The following is a 16,535-nucleotide window of genomic DNA, read 5'->3' on the forward strand; positions in this document are numbered from 1 at the left end:
TATTAAATATTTGTTACTAATGTATGACATTGCGTTTCTTGGTTGAAAGCATAAGCATGCATTCAAATAATCTTAAAAATGTGTATGTGATTCAGTGTATCAGTTTAAAAGTAAAAAAAACGGTCGTCACGTGATCATTTTCAATTTAAAAAAAGTCACGTGGCTTTTAAGATTTAGAGACACATTTTTAAGACACTAGACCTTTGAAAATAAATTTGATGATTTGAAAATCGTCACGTGACCATTTGCACCTTAAAATGAATCAAGTGATTTTTAAAATTGCAATTAAAACTGAAATTTTTACAACAAACATTTTGACATTTAAAAGTGTCCCGTAACATTATGAACTTAATTTTTAATTTTAAAAGAGCTACGTGAGCTTTAGAATTAAATTTGATGATTGAAAATAGTCACGTTACAGTTTTTACCTTAAAAGGAGTCACACGTGTCTTTAAAAAACATTTGAACTTCGAAACGGTCACGTGACCGTTCAAATAATATATTGACATTTAAACTACTCACGTGACCTTTAGAATTCACACAAAACCTAACTAAATTTGATGACTGAAAATTGTCACGTGACCATTTTCACTGTAAAAAAGTCACGTGACTTTTAGGACTCCGTTTTGACGTTAAAAAAGAGAGACTGCTAGACCTTTAGAATTAAATTTGATGATTGAAAATAGTCACGTTACAGTTTTTACCTTAAAAGGAGTCACGTGTCTTTAAAAAAAATCAGTTTCAACTTCGAAACGGTTACGTGATCGTTCAACAAATATATTGACATTTAAACTACTCACGTGACCTTTAGAATTCACACAAAACCTTCAAAACAAAGTAATTTGATGACTGAAAATTGTCACGTGACCATTTTCACTGTAAAAAAGTCACGTGACTTTTAGGATTCCGTTTTGACGTTAAAAACAAGACACTAGACCTTTGAAAATAAATTTGATGATTTGAAAATCGTCACGTGACCAGTTTCACCTTAAAAGGAGTCAAGTGATTTTTAAAATAGCAATTAAGCACTGAAAAACGGTCACGTGACCTTTCAAATGACATTTTGACATTTGAAACTGTCCCGTGACATTATGAACTTAATTTTTAATTTTAAAAGTGTTACGTGACCTTTAGAATTAAATTTGATGATTGAAAATAGTCACGTTACAGTTTTTACCTTAAAAGGAGTCACACACGTGTCTTTAAAAAACATTTGAACTTCGAAACGGTCACGTGACCGTTCAAATAATATATTGACATTTAAACTAGTCACGTGACCTTTAGGATATCCTTTTAAAGTCAAAAAAGAACCACAAAACGTTCAAAACAAAATTTGATGACTGAAAATCGTCACGTGACCATTTTCACTGTAAAAAAATCACGTGATTTTTAAGATTCCGTTTTGACGTAAAAATTAAGCCACTTAGACCTTTGAAAATCGTCACGTTACAGTTTTGACCTTAAAAGCAGTCACACACGTGTCTTTAAAAAACATTTGAAGTTCGAAACGGTCACGTGACCGTTCAAATAATATATTGACATTTAAACTAGTCACGTGACCTTTAGGATATCCTTTTAAAGTCAAAAAAGAACCACAAAACGTTCAAAACAAAATTTGATGACTGAAAATCGTCACGTGATCATTCTCACTGTAAAAAATCACGTGATTTTTAAGATTCCGTTTTGACGTAAAAAAAGAGCCACTTAGATCTTTGAAAATCGTCACGTGACCATTTGCACCTTAAAATGAATCAAGTGATTTTTAAAATAGCAATTAAACACTGAAAAACGGTCACGTGACCTTTCAAATCACATTTTGACATTTAAAACTGTCCCGTGACATTTTAAATTTCATTTTTAATCTTAAAAGAGTTACGTGACCTTTAGAATTAAATTTCATGATTGAAAATAGTCACGTTACCGTTTTTACCTTAAAAGGAGTCACGTGTCTTTAAAAAAAATCAGTTTCAACTTCGAAACGGTTACGTGATCGTTCAACAAATATATTGACATTTAAACTACTCACGTGACCTTTAGAATTCACACAAAACCTTCAAAACAAAATAATCTGATGACTGGAAATTGTCACGTGACCATTTTCACTGTAAAAAAGTCACGTTACTTTTAGGATTCCGTTTTGACGTAAAAAAAGACACTAGACCTTTGAAAATAAATTTGATGATTTGAAAATCGTCACGTGACCATTTGCACCTTAAAATGAATCAAGTGATTTTTAAAATTGCAATTAAAACTGAAATACGGTCACGTGACCTTTCAAATGACATTTTGACATTTGAAACTGTCCCGTGACATTATGAATTTAATTTTTAATCTTAAAAGAGTTACGTGTCTTTAAAAAACATCAGTTTGAAGTTCAAAACGGTTACGTGACCGTTCAAATAATATATTTGACATTTAAACCACTCACGTGACCTTTAGGACATCCTTTTAAAGTTGAAAAAGAACCACAAAACGTTCAAAACAAAATTTGATGACTGAAAATCGTCACGTGACCATTTTCATTGTAACAAAATCACGTGACGTTTAGAATTCCGTTTTGACGTTAAAAAAATGACACCAGACCTTTGAAAATAAATTTGATGATTTGAAAATCGTCACGTGACCAGTCGCACCTTAAAAGGAGTCAAGTGATTTTTAAAATAGCAATTAAAAACTGAAAAACGGTCACGTGACCCTTTAAATAATATTTTGCTATTTAAAACAATCACGTGACTTTCAGGATTCCGTTTTGATATTAAAAAAGGGTTACGTGACTGTTAAAATTAAATTTGACCATTGAAAATAGTCACGTGAAAGTTGTCTTTATAAAAAACATAATAATAATATTTTGACGTTAAATTTTAAATCGAAAATCATTTTATCACAAGGTGTCACGTGGTTGTCAAAATAGCAGTTCAAAATGAAAATAGTCACGTGACCTTTAAAATAAAATTCGATGATTGAAAACCATTACGTTACTTGGGGGCCTCTTTAAGGAGTTACAGGCACCAGCTCTGTTATTTGAGGAGTTACAGAAAAGTGTAAGTAAGGAAATTTGTAGGAAATTTCATCTTCTACAAGACTGTATTAAGGAATAAGAGCTTAAGAGCATCCTTAAGGAGTTACAAAGCAAAAAGTGACAGCGTGTGCACCAAACTGCTTTTTTTAACTAAAGCGATTTCCAATTCCAGAAATTTAGTTAATATTTAACACTTTGATTTTCTCTGGTATTTTTTCAATATTTCTACATCTTCAAGAGGCCTAATGAGACATATTGTTTATATGCCTTAGTGCATTTTAAAATAAACTTCTTTTTTGCAGCAAACCACCGTTCAGTAAACAAAATCGCAAATAAACACAAACAAAAATAAATACACTTTTTAAAGCAGTAAAAATTGAATTAGCTATAATAATTTAAAACATATGCTAAGAAAAAAAACCAAACCTCTCCAGTATCCCTTCTTCCTAGTGATATCGATATCGAACAACAAATGCGTCGATAACTGCCCAGATTTGAGTGCACTCCGTCCTAATGTCACTACTGTCATTTGCGATATCTTCTTTACCGACAAAGGTTGGTAAATTTCGGTTCATTTCGTTTACCGACATTGGCCGAATGTTACGACAGTTCAATATGGCTGCATGTTTCTTTTTATGAAAGGGCAGTCGAAATGTGCATGGACGTTAGAACGCTGATTTTCGCTTATAATTTGTGAATAATTTCTGTAAAATGAGTTCCTTACAATATGTGGTACATCCCATACCCGGCACGGATGAACAGTTCAACGATAGGTAAGTTTGTCGAAGTAAAATCGCTAATGTAATATTTGTGATCATGGTGGACGTCTTCCTCCATTTTCGTTTTTCTGTCGTTTAGATCAGGAGATTACAAAGAACAAACCTATTTATGGATATAGCAATGTGTTGTAATTTCTTTGTCGTAATTTTGAGTCATTTTTACCAAATGTTGTGAACTAGTCACATTGCTTTATTAACATCAATTGCCATCCTTATTTCCTATAAGTATCCAGTAATTAAATTGCATTTTAACTTCTATTCTGTAGTCTCTCCCATGCTATTATATAGATATACTGGCTATACAGAATACATGAGTCTTTTCAAATAATGGAAAAAAACTGAAAGTACCAAGTATTTTTCCCATGTACTTTTGAAAATTGATTTGTAGTTCTGCCTAGATTTTACTGATTATACTTTAGTGCCTACATTTGAATGTTTTTTTTCAAGCTATCCTATTGACATATTCCCAAAAAGCTTAGTTAAAGATTAACAATGTTAACATGGATTGTTTTGTTTGTATGCAGTTAAAATTGCAGCTTGACAATACCTTCATCAATGAAAGATGGGTAGGGTTCTAGGGTGTGGACCCTTAAATGCTGTTTCAAGTACTTAACTGTTGCAGCATTGTTTTGGTGTTTATATGCTACATTTTTTTTTAAGTTAAATTTCAATTTAGAATATTAAGAAATCATTTTTAATATTCTGGGTGAGCCCAATAACTGGACTATAATAAACCCTCTCTTCTCACCCTCACAAGACCAACTCAAACAATGTGCTATGCACCTCCCTCAACACACACTGTTGGACAATTTAATTTCAAAAATCTTAAGCAATTACTAAAGTATGCTAGTAAACTAGTGTATACTGGGTAAATATTGTAAACATTAGGTGGAATTAAGTAGGGTTGGGCAAAATTGTGGCCTTAAATTTTTTTGGGAATTTTCAGTTTTAACTATTTGTGAGGTTAGGAATTTGTCCTCATTCTTTGTGAAAAATTCAAATTTAGTGACTTTTATACTCATTCAACATAACACTCGACATAACATATGCTCAAATTAATCAAATACAAGTATAAGTTATAAAAATAAAAACAAAAATATAAGTTATTTGTTTTGTTTAAATATAAGTTATTTAATAATTATTTTGCACTATAATATTTGTAATTGCAACTGTTTCTTTGTAATCAATTTTGAATTTGAAGTAGAAATAATTAGCTTAGAAAATGACCAAGAAAATAACATTTGATAGAACAGGAGGAAATAAGTACCTACATTAGTTTTCTCAGTGTTTTGCACCACTTTTGCCAGTAAAAAATGCGATTATTGACTAAAATGACCTGCAAAAGAGGCAACCCCTCTACTTATTTGCATTTATTTCCTTCCTGTGAAGTTTTCTACTTGAGAGAGTCGTCAATCTGGGAAGATTGTGTGTAGAACAGTTATTTTCTTATGGGGTTTTAATGAAAGCTCCAAACTGTATTCGTTGTAATTGTCATTTTTCAACAATTACCAAATAACAATTGTCCAACCAATCCATGTGGGTTTTGTCATCTAATCCTGATGATGGTGTGATGTGCCTCAAATCAATAAAACTATTTAAAATTAGAAAAGTAAAAAGTTAAACTAAATAGTCTTCACCAGGAAAATGTGACTGGTAAATTACAAATTACAAATACTGTGTTTCTGGCAGTTCAAACTTTGACACTGCTTTTCTTCCTGACTGTATCAAATTTTGTAGTGTTTTCAGGTTGTTGGATAGGAGATTTAATGAGGATTTCAAAAATGTACTTAAAACAGTCATTTTCTCACTTCAAGTGGGTTTTACAGGCAGTTTTGTCCCTGACTGTCTTTTCAAACTGTGTTTCTGGTAGTTCAAACTTTGACCATGCTTCTCTTCCTGACTGTACCAAATTTTGTAGTGTTTTTCAGGTTATTGAATGGGAAATTTAATGAGGATTCCAAAAATGTGCTTAAAACAGTCATTTTCTCACTTCAAGTGGGTTTTACAGGCAGTGTTGTCCCTGACTGTCTTTTTAAACTGTGTTTCTGACAGTTCAAACTTTGACACCGCTTTTCTCTCTGACTGTACCAAATTTTGTGGTGTTTTCAGGTTATTGGATAGAAAATTTAATGAGGATTCCAAAAATGTGCTTAAAACAGTCATTTTCTCACTTCAACTGGGTTTTACAGGCAGTTTTCTCCCTGACTGTCTTTTTAAACTGTGTTTCTGACAGTTCAAACTTTGACACCGCTTTTCTCCCTGACTGTACCAAATTTTGTAGTGTTCTTCAGCTTATTGGATAGAAAATTTAATGAAGATTCCAAAATTGTGCTTAAAACAGTAATTTTCTCACTTCAAGTGGGTTTTACAGGCAGTTTTGTCCCTGACTGTCTTTTCAAACTGTGTTTCTGGTAGTTCAAACTTTGACCATGCTTCTCTTCCTGGCTGTACCAAATTTTGTAGTGTTTTTCAGGTTATTGGATAGGAAATTAATGAGGATTCCAAAAATGTGCTTAAAATAGTCATTTTCTCACTTCAAGTGGGTTTTACAGGCAGTTTTGTCCCTGACTGTCTTTTTAAACTGTGTTTCTGGTAGTTCAAACTTTGACACCGCTTTTCTCCCTGACTGTACCAAATTTTGTAGTGCTCTTCAGCTTATTGGATAGGAAATTTAATAAAGATTCCAAAAATGTGCTTAAAACAGTCATTTTCTCACATCAAGTTGGTTTTACAGGCAGTTTTGTCCCTGACTGTCTTTTTAAACTGTGTTTCTGGTAGCTCAAACTTTGACCATGCTTCTCTTCCTGACTGTACCAAATTTTGTAGTGCTTATCAGGTTATTGGATAGGAAATTTAATGAGGATTTCAAAAATGTGCTTAAAACAGTCATTTTCTCAGTACAATAAAGTTTTACATGCAATTTTCTTGCAGTATTTGTAACAAGTGTTTCTGAGATTTATGACAGTTTCATGACTGCCTAGCTAAATTATGCTCCAAAAACAACGTGATATCTGTCAAAACTCTAAAAATTTGTCTAGAATCTGCAAGAATTACAGTTTAACACAATTTTCTTACAGGTTTTGAAACAAAACTTCTGAGATTTATGACACTTACTTTTATAATTGTATTATTGATAAACCAAAAACTCTAAAACATTAAATAACAAATCAAAACTGCCTTTTATTCAGTCTTTATTTGTCAGGTTTTAAGAAACTTTATCAGTCAAAACAGAAGGTCTACAATAAATTCAGTGATAAACATTTTCAAAAACAATTAAGATTACATTTTGCAGACCCGATTAGGTCCACTAAACATAATAAGTCAGTTGGTGACTAATTTTATTCAGGATTTCACTGAAAAATATATAATAATTACTGACACATTATGTTATGCCGTTTATTTGCATAACATTATAAGCATGTGGGTGTATTTTTTGTGTGTTGTATTGTATTGGTGTTGTTGTTAACAATTATTGTTAAATGTAAAATTATTAAAAAAATCAAAATTTAAGATAAAAATTAAATTAGCTCAAGTGGTTGTTATTAATGTTTAGTAATGTCATTTCATCTCATTTAACACATTTTCTAAAGTAGAAACAAAATTAATATAGCTCAGACAGTTCAGGAGTGAAAGGGTTAATATTTAATTAGGTGAGTTTTTTAATAATTCATTTAGAATACATTTTAAGTTAAAACTAAAAATTAACCTGATATATTAAGAGTGTTTTGCTGATCACAAGATTTTTTTGATTGTTAAATTAGACTTGCAATATTGCCTTGCAAGTGTATAAATTTCTAATTATAAATATTGCTTAAAACGTCATTTTGTTATGTGAAAGTGGTTTAAGCTGGATGCAACATTAGGTAAACACTCTTTTAAGAAGAATATTGCTGTGAAAAACTTTTTGGAGATTATTCAGTAATTATGTATGCCAATTTCTATTACTTTTTGTTAATTCAGGTTTTTATGAAAATCCAGAAATAGTGCAGTCAAAGATATATTATGGTCACTTAGCTTTTTCAGTTGTTTGACATTTTACTGGTACACAGGAATAGCAGCATAAGGCAAAGGCAAACAAATATTTATTTTTAATTAAAATCGTATCATAAAACCTCACACTTTTATGGAAAAAACAGGCTAAAGGCTAATAGAAACCACAATGTCACTTTTCAACAGGTTTCCTGTAAAATTTGTTTATTTTGAGTTATAGGTATGTCATATTTCTTGAAACCTCTTTTATTTGGTGTCATGATTCGGGGTTATGCAGCGGCTTACTATTTAAAAAATCAACGTTTTGCCAAAAGACTCCTACAAAGTCCACTTTGTTTCCACCACACTGTTTTCCCATTTCCCCAAATCTTTCAATTATATTTTTGTTTGCTATTGGTTCTTACCATGATTTACTTTGTATCCTTGTCAGTCATCTTGTTGCAGGAAGCATTGCATTTCTGTCTTGGTTTTGAAAAAATATGTTTTTTTTTCAGGCTAAAAGAAGTGGCGGATAGAATTAATCGGCTAGGTCACAATCTCCATCCAGCATTGTCAAATTTGCATGTAGGCGTTAAAAGAATATGTCTTGGTTCTACATGCATTGCATTGCTCTTGGAAGACGGACGAGTTTGCCGGCTATCATATAATATTCTACCTGAACGATTGGATTTGAGTAAAAATGATTCTAAAAGGTAATAGAATAATAATAATTGCAATCTATTTTGGAAAGATCTTTTAGATCTAGTGTGTTATTCAGTAAAATTTTGTTTCTCTCCTTGTTTTGCTATAACAGATTTTGATTGGATTTTGTATTTATGTACTTATTTTAGAAATTAATTTCAATTCAGGAAGTTGACCAGTAAAACTATATTTTCTAGTTGCTTAATAAACTGTTTATGTATGTGAATTGTAAGCCAACTAAAAGAAATGGATAGCAAGTTTCTTTTATGTTAGCTTACTAGGTGTTTTCTGAAATACTTTCTTTTCCAACCATTACCATATGTTTTCTAATTATGAGTTTATCCGGATTTTTCATTTGCACTATTTTTGATTTGTTGCTAATTTTATTTTTATCAAACCTGAAATAAACAAAACTTTTCACCACAACTATCATGTTGAATATTTTTCTCGCACATATCATTTGACAATAAATTTTACCCGACAACCAAAGATCTTGGTTGTTGCGCAGCTCTGGAGGTGCTGGCGGAGGCTCTGGCAGCGGTTCCGGATCAGGAAATGGGCCTGGAGGAAAACCCACAGGCAGCGGGCGGGGTTGCCGTGGTCGGGCAAATACTAGACTGATCCCAGGTCAAAGAACAAATAGAGGAAGTACTAATGGAAGTAAGTTATTTGAACATTCTTATGATTATACAAAAAAGTGTACTAATAATTTATTTAAGTTTTTGTTTGTATCAAATTTTTCCTTTTTTTGTTAAAATAGGCAGTCGTGGTGCTCCGGTGATAATAGGCACCTCAACTTCTGGTACTGCCCGGCCAATGGTGACCGTTCCAGCTCCTTATGTTCCAGAAGAATTAGTATCTCAAGCCCAAGTAGTTTTGCAAGGGAAAAGCCGAAATTTGATTATTAGAGAGTTGCAGGTGAGGTTGTCTTATGTATTTTTAGATGAACTAGTAGTTAAATACTACAATTTTTTAAATGTCAGTAGAATACAAACTAAATGAGCATCACTTGGGTAATTTAAAAGACTGACATTTAAAATTGGATTATGAATGAGCATATTGAGATGACAAGTTTACCAAAAACTGTAGGGTTTAATTAGCAGTAAATCACTTCTACATATCAACTTATTTATAAAATAAGATAATTTATTTTATTGATAAGTCAATGTGTTTCTGTTCATGATCTTTTTGGATCTACCTTATCCATGGAATTTTGACATTTTTCCCTAGAATATTTTTGACATTGATATCATTTTTTTAAATATGATTAACTCTACTTTCTTTCTGCAACATTATAAAATCTAAATCTGTAGTGGTCTTTGTGCATATTGGTTTTTTCAGGATCAAACCAGTAGTTGTACTATTACGTCATTATAATGTATTAAATCAATAGTTTATAGGAGTTCTAGCTCACACAAATGACATTTTTCAGTCTATTTATGGCACTTAAGACTATATTGAACAGTAAATTGCTCTCTTTTGTAATCATTTTTCCCAGTTGGTGCCTTACGTCTAAAAATCGGAATGATTGAATTTCTTCTAATGTACCCAAATGACATTTTTGAGTCTATTTACTCCAAATTGGTGCCTTACGTCTCAAAACCAACAAAGATCGGTTCTGGTGTTGTTCTAGCTTACACAAATGACATTTTTTTGAGTCTATTTATGTCCCTTAGGACTACGTTGGACTATATTATAATGTTATAGGTACCCCAAGAGGTACCCATTTCCAAACTAGACAAATGCCTTATTAGCAGTCTTTTAAGTGTGGGTGTTTTGTATGAATAAATAATGATAGGAGTTATTTACGTTGTCTGTGCATTTAAATACCACAAAATGCACTATTTCAAATGAGACGCCCTGTATATAATTACGTTATTCGATTCAGCTTGTTATGGTCTACTTTACAGCTTACTATACAAAAAGCGCAAGCGTAAAGTAACATTCACATAACATGCAGTGCATTTGTACTGTTAATGGCAACTGCACTGCAAGCAGTAGACAAATGACATCATTCACAATAAATTCAAAATTAAAATTAGAAAATAGGAATTAGGTTAGGATTTCAGAAACACAAGACATAAACGTCATACTAATAATAGTAACCATCCCCTAGACTTCGAGTATTTGTTTCAAAAAAGATAATTAGGTACAAACTGAACAGACATTCATAAACAAATACAAAAAAGCATTCTTTTAAATTTTCGAATTTTGAACAGACAACAAAAATACGCATGTGTCAAACGTCTGAAATGGCTCTCCTTATTGGTTGGTTGTATTAAGGTGGCAAAACTTAAGAGTAAAAGCTAAAAGCTAGATAGGTTTTGCACTACTATTAAGTTATTAGTTCCGCAGTATACAAGTGTGAACAGTACATTAGTTTATAATGTACCTAACCTTTAGCAGTACACATATCTTACCGTTGCAATAGCCATAAAGTTTATGTGAATGATGCTTTAAGGTTTTAACAGGAAATTACACTGCTGCTGTTCAAAAATAGACAATTCCAGAGATATACAGGGTTACGATAAGTTTAATCACGTTTAGGGTGACTTTCAGTAGCGGATCTAACACAAAAGTGGCTCCAGGGCAAGAAATCATTGTGGGCCCCTTCCCATTCCAAAACTAATGATAAAAAACATCTACTTACTTAATATGAAAAACATTTAATGATTTAAAAAAAAATGATTACAATGAAATAACTGGAATTTTACATTTAAAATATAACAAAGTTTTATAAATTACATTTTTATATTGCTCTTTTTTGCATTTGCGAATTGATTTATTACCTCTTTGATGTCTAAAGTAGATGCGATATTATATTCTATTGATAAAACTGACAAGTGGCAAAGTCGTCCCTGACTTATTGTAGATCTCATACAATTTTTAATTAGTTTTAACTTTTGTTTTAAAGAAGCTACCGTAACAGGTAGAGTGAAAAACAAGAGGAACACAGTATAAACGTCGGAAATGTCTGCTTCCATATATGAATAATTTTTAATTATATGTTCAAATAATCCGCGAACTGACATATTTTCTTTAAGTTCATATTTCATTTTTATTAAATCAAGTATCAAATGAAACTGATTTCTGAAGCTACAGGTGAATATTTCCGGATATTTTCTTTGTAATTTTCCACATTCTTCCGAGACTTCGTCTTCACTAGATGAAATTAAAAATGTTGGTTCTAATAAAGTAAATGGTTCTTTTACGATCTGCATTGCGGAAATCCTGTTGATCAGTTGGTTAGAAATTACATCAATAACCGAATTGTAAACATTTACTTAAAAATATTCTCTGTCCGACGATCAGAAGCGAGTTTGTCAAAATGTTTTTTAATTTTTACTTGTCTTTTCGTATGAAATATCGGAGCAATACCCCATTTAACAGCCATATCCATGGCTTCAGACTTTAAAGTAGGTTTAGTAGTAGGTAAGATGATGAGTTTCGCCTAAAACTGCAGTCGCTTGGTTTAAATCAGTATCATATTTTTGTAAAATTTTTGAAGCCACGTTAATTTGATGAAACATTTTATATAAAAAATAGTAAGAAATATAAATTAAAAATTAGTAATTTTTTTCTCTAGAGACAAAGCTTCCACAATTTCGTCTTTCTTAACAGATTTTAGTTGAATCTCAGTAAGAGCTTTTAAAATATCTGAAAATCTCAGTTTTACTGCCAAGATCGACAAATTGTTTCCAGATGAAAACAACCAACAAGGAGCGCAGTACGCAGCGTCAAGAATTTGAGAGTAGCAGAGCCATACACGTGGTACTTTACCGTATTTCGTATTCATAAAAAAAAGATTCACTAAAGCATCTATTTGCCTGATTAGCATCTCTAGGATACGGTTCGTTTCCTAGTTTAAACCAAAACCAAAAGTTTAAAGAATACTATATTGTATAAGTTCAGTGCCTGGGGCCCCGGGCACTGCCCCGCATTGCCTGTGATATGTCCGCCACTGGTGACTTTTATCGTTTAACCAAAAAATATCTGAGTCAAAGTTTCAAGATTTCTTGTCATTTTATAAGAAATTTTCCATAGCTAGGGTAGATCCAAAAATATCGTTAATTAGACAAAAAGAGGAATTGACGACATTTTTCACTTTTTAGAGGACTAACTTAGACGTGAACTTAGCCGTAAACAATTTATTATCGCGAGACGATGAGGAAGGTGAAGAAGGCGATGACGCTGCGGATTCTTACGTTCCTGAAGATTTAATTTCGTTACTCGATGGTGGTTTTCATTCTGATCATTCCGTTATAATCGATGCTGATGCTATGTTTTCAGAGGATATGTTTGGCTATGCCGGCATTAGAAAGTGAGTTTGAAGAGGTGAAATAAGATTTTTGTAAGTTTACGGTAATGTTTGCTTTAGCCGTAACAGCGGTGGAAGGAATAGCGGAAGATTACCGGACCGAGACGCACCTTCAGGTGGGGGAACTGGATCTGACAGAGACAGAGAGAATTTTTCAAGATGGCGCGATAGACAGTATTTTGGACCTCGTAAATGGTTGGAGACGGCTTTGAGGGACAATCCGTACGAAAAGGACTCGGGTAAACTCTTAACACTACGTGCTTTTATTGATATTAAAATGTGTATTTCCAAATGTTAAGATAATAAGAAAAAAGATAGCGCTTGTCCTATTTGGATATCAGACGACTTAGAATTTTGGCCAGAACCAGCACCTAGATTTTGCCAGATCGCTACATTATACAGCGAATTAATTGCACTGTCTTCTAATGGACAGCTCTATCAATGGAAATGGAATGAACATGAACCCTACAAACATCCTGAAGTGAGTATCTCTACAATATAACACTTCATTCAATAAGTCCCGGGACCAACTAAGAAAAACAATTATTTTTCATGAAATTCGTCTTTATTCATCAATATAGTTCCCTTCTAGAGTGATACAATCATTCCAACGATTTTCCAACTTTTCTATACCATGTTTATCGAACGATTTTTCCTTGGCCTCAAAATACGCTTCAGTTTCAGCGATGACTTCCTCATTTGATTGATATTTCTTTCCCTGGAGCATTTTTTTTGAGGTCTGAAAACAGCCAGTAGTCGCTGGGGGCCAGGTCTGGACTATACGGTGGGTGGGGAAGCCCAAATTTCGAAAATTCCCAATTTGTTGAATTTGACCTTCGTTTTTATGGACTTGTGACACGGTGCATTGTCTTGATGAAAGAGAATCTTTTTCTTCTTCATATGGGGCCGTTTTAGTGCGATTTCATCCTTCAATCGGTCCAATAATGCACAATAATAGTCGCTGTTGATTGTTTTTCCCTTTTCCAAATAGTCAATGAACAATATACCGTGTGTATCCCAGAATACAGAGGTCATAACCTTGCCAGCCGATTGTTGCGTTTTTGGTCGCTTTGGACGGCTTTCGCCGGGTCCAGTCCACTCAGATGACTGCCGTTTTGATTCAGGTGTGTAGTGGTGGATCCAGGTTTCGTCCATGGTCACATATCGACGCAAAAAATCCTTTTTATTACGGTTAAACAGCTCCAAACAGCGCTCTGAATCATCAATTCGTTGATGTTTTTGGTCAATAGTGAGCACTCGCGGCACCCATTTCTAAAGCAGCTTTCGCATACCCAAATGTTCATGCAAAATTGTTAACACACTACCTTCTGATATCTTTGAGGCCTCAGCTATCTCACTCACTTTCAGTTTACGATCAGACAATATCATTTTGTGGATTTTTTTTATGTTTTCTGGATCAACAGCCGAATTTGGGCGTCCAGACCGTTCAGCGTCATTTGTGTCTGTACGACCGCGTTTAAAATCAGCAAACCACCTACAAATCGTTGTTTTCGATGGAGAAGAGTCCCCGTAACATTTTTCAAGCCATTGTTCTGTTTGGACGGTGTTTTTTCCCATCAGGAAACAGTGTTTAATCAGCACACGAATATAACTTTTTTCCATGTTTTAAAAAAACTCAAAAGTTGTTCACTTTAAAAAATTCTCACAAACAAAATATTGGAGGGAATGAGCTCAGGATTTGACAGCTGTCGTTTGAAAGATGGTACTTCAAGGGAAAAATATAAAAATGCGATTTGTAGTGCCACCTGTGGGTTAGTCCCGGGACTTATTGAATGATGTGTTACTTAAACGACCAATAATAAAACTAAAAATCTGTTACAGAACCCTAACATACATCACCCGAAAACAATCCCGTTAAATTTGACGAGCGAGAAAATCGTTCATTTGTCGGCGTGTTCTACACGTTGTTCCGTGGCTACAGAGTCGGGAAAAGTGGCAACGTGGCTTGACGAACTGCTTGCCCCTGCTGCGAATAAGTTGGAACACTCTGCCCAGGCTTACGGTGAATTTCAAAATGACCGAATTGCAGCGTTGTTTACCTGTCCGCTTTACACGGTTGCTAAATTGGAAAGTGGCGCTTTGTATTGGTGGTAAGTTTTTATTTTTATTTTCTATCAAGTTTCTAGCCAAATTTGTCAATTTAAAAAAATACCACACTTTTTTGGTTTTTCGTATATTACTCAAGAACGAAGCAAAAGTTTAGTGTTAAAATGGTATTCGATTGCCCATTAAATTCTCTAAAACCTTAAAGACTGTAGAGAAATGTAACAGTATTTTTTATTTTAATTTTTTTTATTGTAAAACTACATATTTGATGAGTTTTTATCTGTAAAACCATTGGAAACATGATTTATTTACAGAACATTCAATTTTTTTTCAGGGGAGTATTACCGTTTGCACAACGCAAACGTTTGTGGGAAAAGTACAGAACTAAGTGCCGCAAACAACGCCCGTCTTCAAGTCAGTCCGACATCGTGGCTGGTTCTCAAGTTTGCATGAAGAATAGTCCAATGTACCAACCAGGCGCAGTTGGTAAGCATTGCAGTTTTCTGTTTACTTTACTTATACTCTGTTCAGTGCCTTCTGACTTTTGCGTCACGTCCCTTATCTCATTTTTATTAGATCGATTATTTCCTTCCTATCAATTTTGACCAATCGCTATCAAGAATTAGTATAAGAAATGTGTAAATTTTAAGTGGAAAAATCACTTAACAACTGTCAACTTAGCTGTCAGCAGTTTTTCCGGAAAAAAATTCAAAAAAATTGCACACTCCTCACAGCAACATAAAGAATAGTGTTACCCTTTCTAGCTTGAAAGTTATTGTTCTTATTGTTTTAATTAAAATAAAATGTTTATTTAACTCAGGAAATAATCTTACCAAATATCCCTCATGCATCTAATTTTTCCTGTGGAAAAATTGGAATATTCGTCTCTAAGTAATTTGTTTTAACAAATAGCATGAGCGAGAGTGGTTTTAAAAATCATCCGAGTCGAAGACGAGGTTTTTCCAAATTTTTCCGGAAAAATTAAATACACTAGGGATATTACCCCCGAATAAAAATGTGGGTTATATAACATCATACTACCAGCTAGTGTCAGTTTGACGGTTCAAATAATGTAATATTATTTTGACGTTTTTTCACGTCTTTAAACAGCTCGAGTCGTTTTGAATGTGCCAAAGACCTCTAAATGCTACTGACAAGTTTCAGAGCCCTTTACAAATGTCTTAAACTTTCCCAGACTTGTTTTGAATTCGCCCAATCCTTCTAAATGCTAATGAGAATCTTCTAAAAAGTTTCAGAGCCCTCTACAGCTGTCTTAAACTTTCCCAGAATTGTTTGAAATTATCAGATGCCTCTAGGACCATTTTGAAAGTTCCATAGAATTCTAAATGCGATCGCGAATCTTCTGAAAGTTCCACAGCCCTCTAGAAATGTAGAAATTATTATTAAAACTGTTTTAAAGTGTCAGATGCCTCTAGTACCATTTTGAATGTGCCAAAGACTTCTAAATGCTACTGAAAACTTTCTGAAAAGCTCCAGAGCCCTCCATAACTGTCTTAAGCTTTCCCAGAACTGTTTTAAATTGCCAGAAGTCTCTGGGTCAATTTAATAGTTCCATAGACCTCTAAATGCTATTGAGAACCTTTTTTTTTCTTTTCGAACCTTCTTAGTTTCTTCTAAAAAGTACCAGAACTGCACAAGGGTCTAAAACCTTCCCAGATTT

At 33.3% G+C, this 16,535-nt stretch overlaps 1 protein-coding gene and 2 long non-coding RNA genes across 4 annotated transcripts in view; 2 read left to right on the top strand and 1 right to left on the bottom strand.

Annotated features, from left to right (window-relative positions):
- The first annotated feature begins 3,611 nt into the window (after nt 1–3,611).
- hyd (E3 ubiquitin-protein ligase hyd) overlaps nt 3,612–16,535 on the top strand; it is a 71,920-nt gene continuing 58,996 nt past the window's right edge. For both annotated transcript variants that reach the window (XM_081974265.1, XM_081974267.1), the window contains exons 1-9: nt 3,612–3,792; nt 8,283–8,480; nt 8,960–9,129; nt 9,230–9,387; nt 12,582–12,790; nt 12,848–13,026; nt 13,087–13,268; nt 14,630–14,898; nt 15,189–15,340. In XM_081974265.1, the coding sequence (XP_081830391.1) occupies nt 3,731–3,792; nt 8,283–8,480; nt 8,960–9,129; nt 9,230–9,387; nt 12,582–12,790; nt 12,848–13,026; nt 13,087–13,268; nt 14,630–14,898; nt 15,189–15,340 (1,579 nt within the window). In that variant the 5' untranslated portion in view covers nt 3,612–3,730. The remainder of the gene's footprint in view (nt 3,793–8,282; nt 8,481–8,959; nt 9,130–9,229; nt 9,388–12,581; nt 12,791–12,847; nt 13,027–13,086; nt 13,269–14,629; nt 14,899–15,188; nt 15,341–16,535) is intronic.
- LOC145725487 (uncharacterized) overlaps nt 13,284–16,535 on the bottom strand; it is a 37,234-nt gene continuing 33,982 nt past the window's right edge. The window contains exon 2 of the long non-coding RNA XR_014177293.1: nt 13,284–13,409. This is a non-coding gene — a long non-coding RNA (uncharacterized LOC145725487). The remainder of the gene's footprint in view (nt 13,410–16,535) is intronic.
- On the top strand, nt 15,402–15,842 carry LOC145725564 (uncharacterized). The gene is made up of 2 exons (XR_014177350.1): nt 15,402–15,737; nt 15,777–15,842. It is a non-coding gene; the product is annotated as an uncharacterized LOC145725564 (long non-coding RNA).

Source organism: Ips typographus, linkage group LG2 (assembly GCF_016097725.1).
Source record: "Ips typographus isolate SLU linkage group LG2, UJ_Ityp_2.0, whole genome shotgun sequence".
NCBI lineage: Eukaryota > Metazoa > Arthropoda > Insecta > Coleoptera > Curculionidae > Ips > Ips typographus.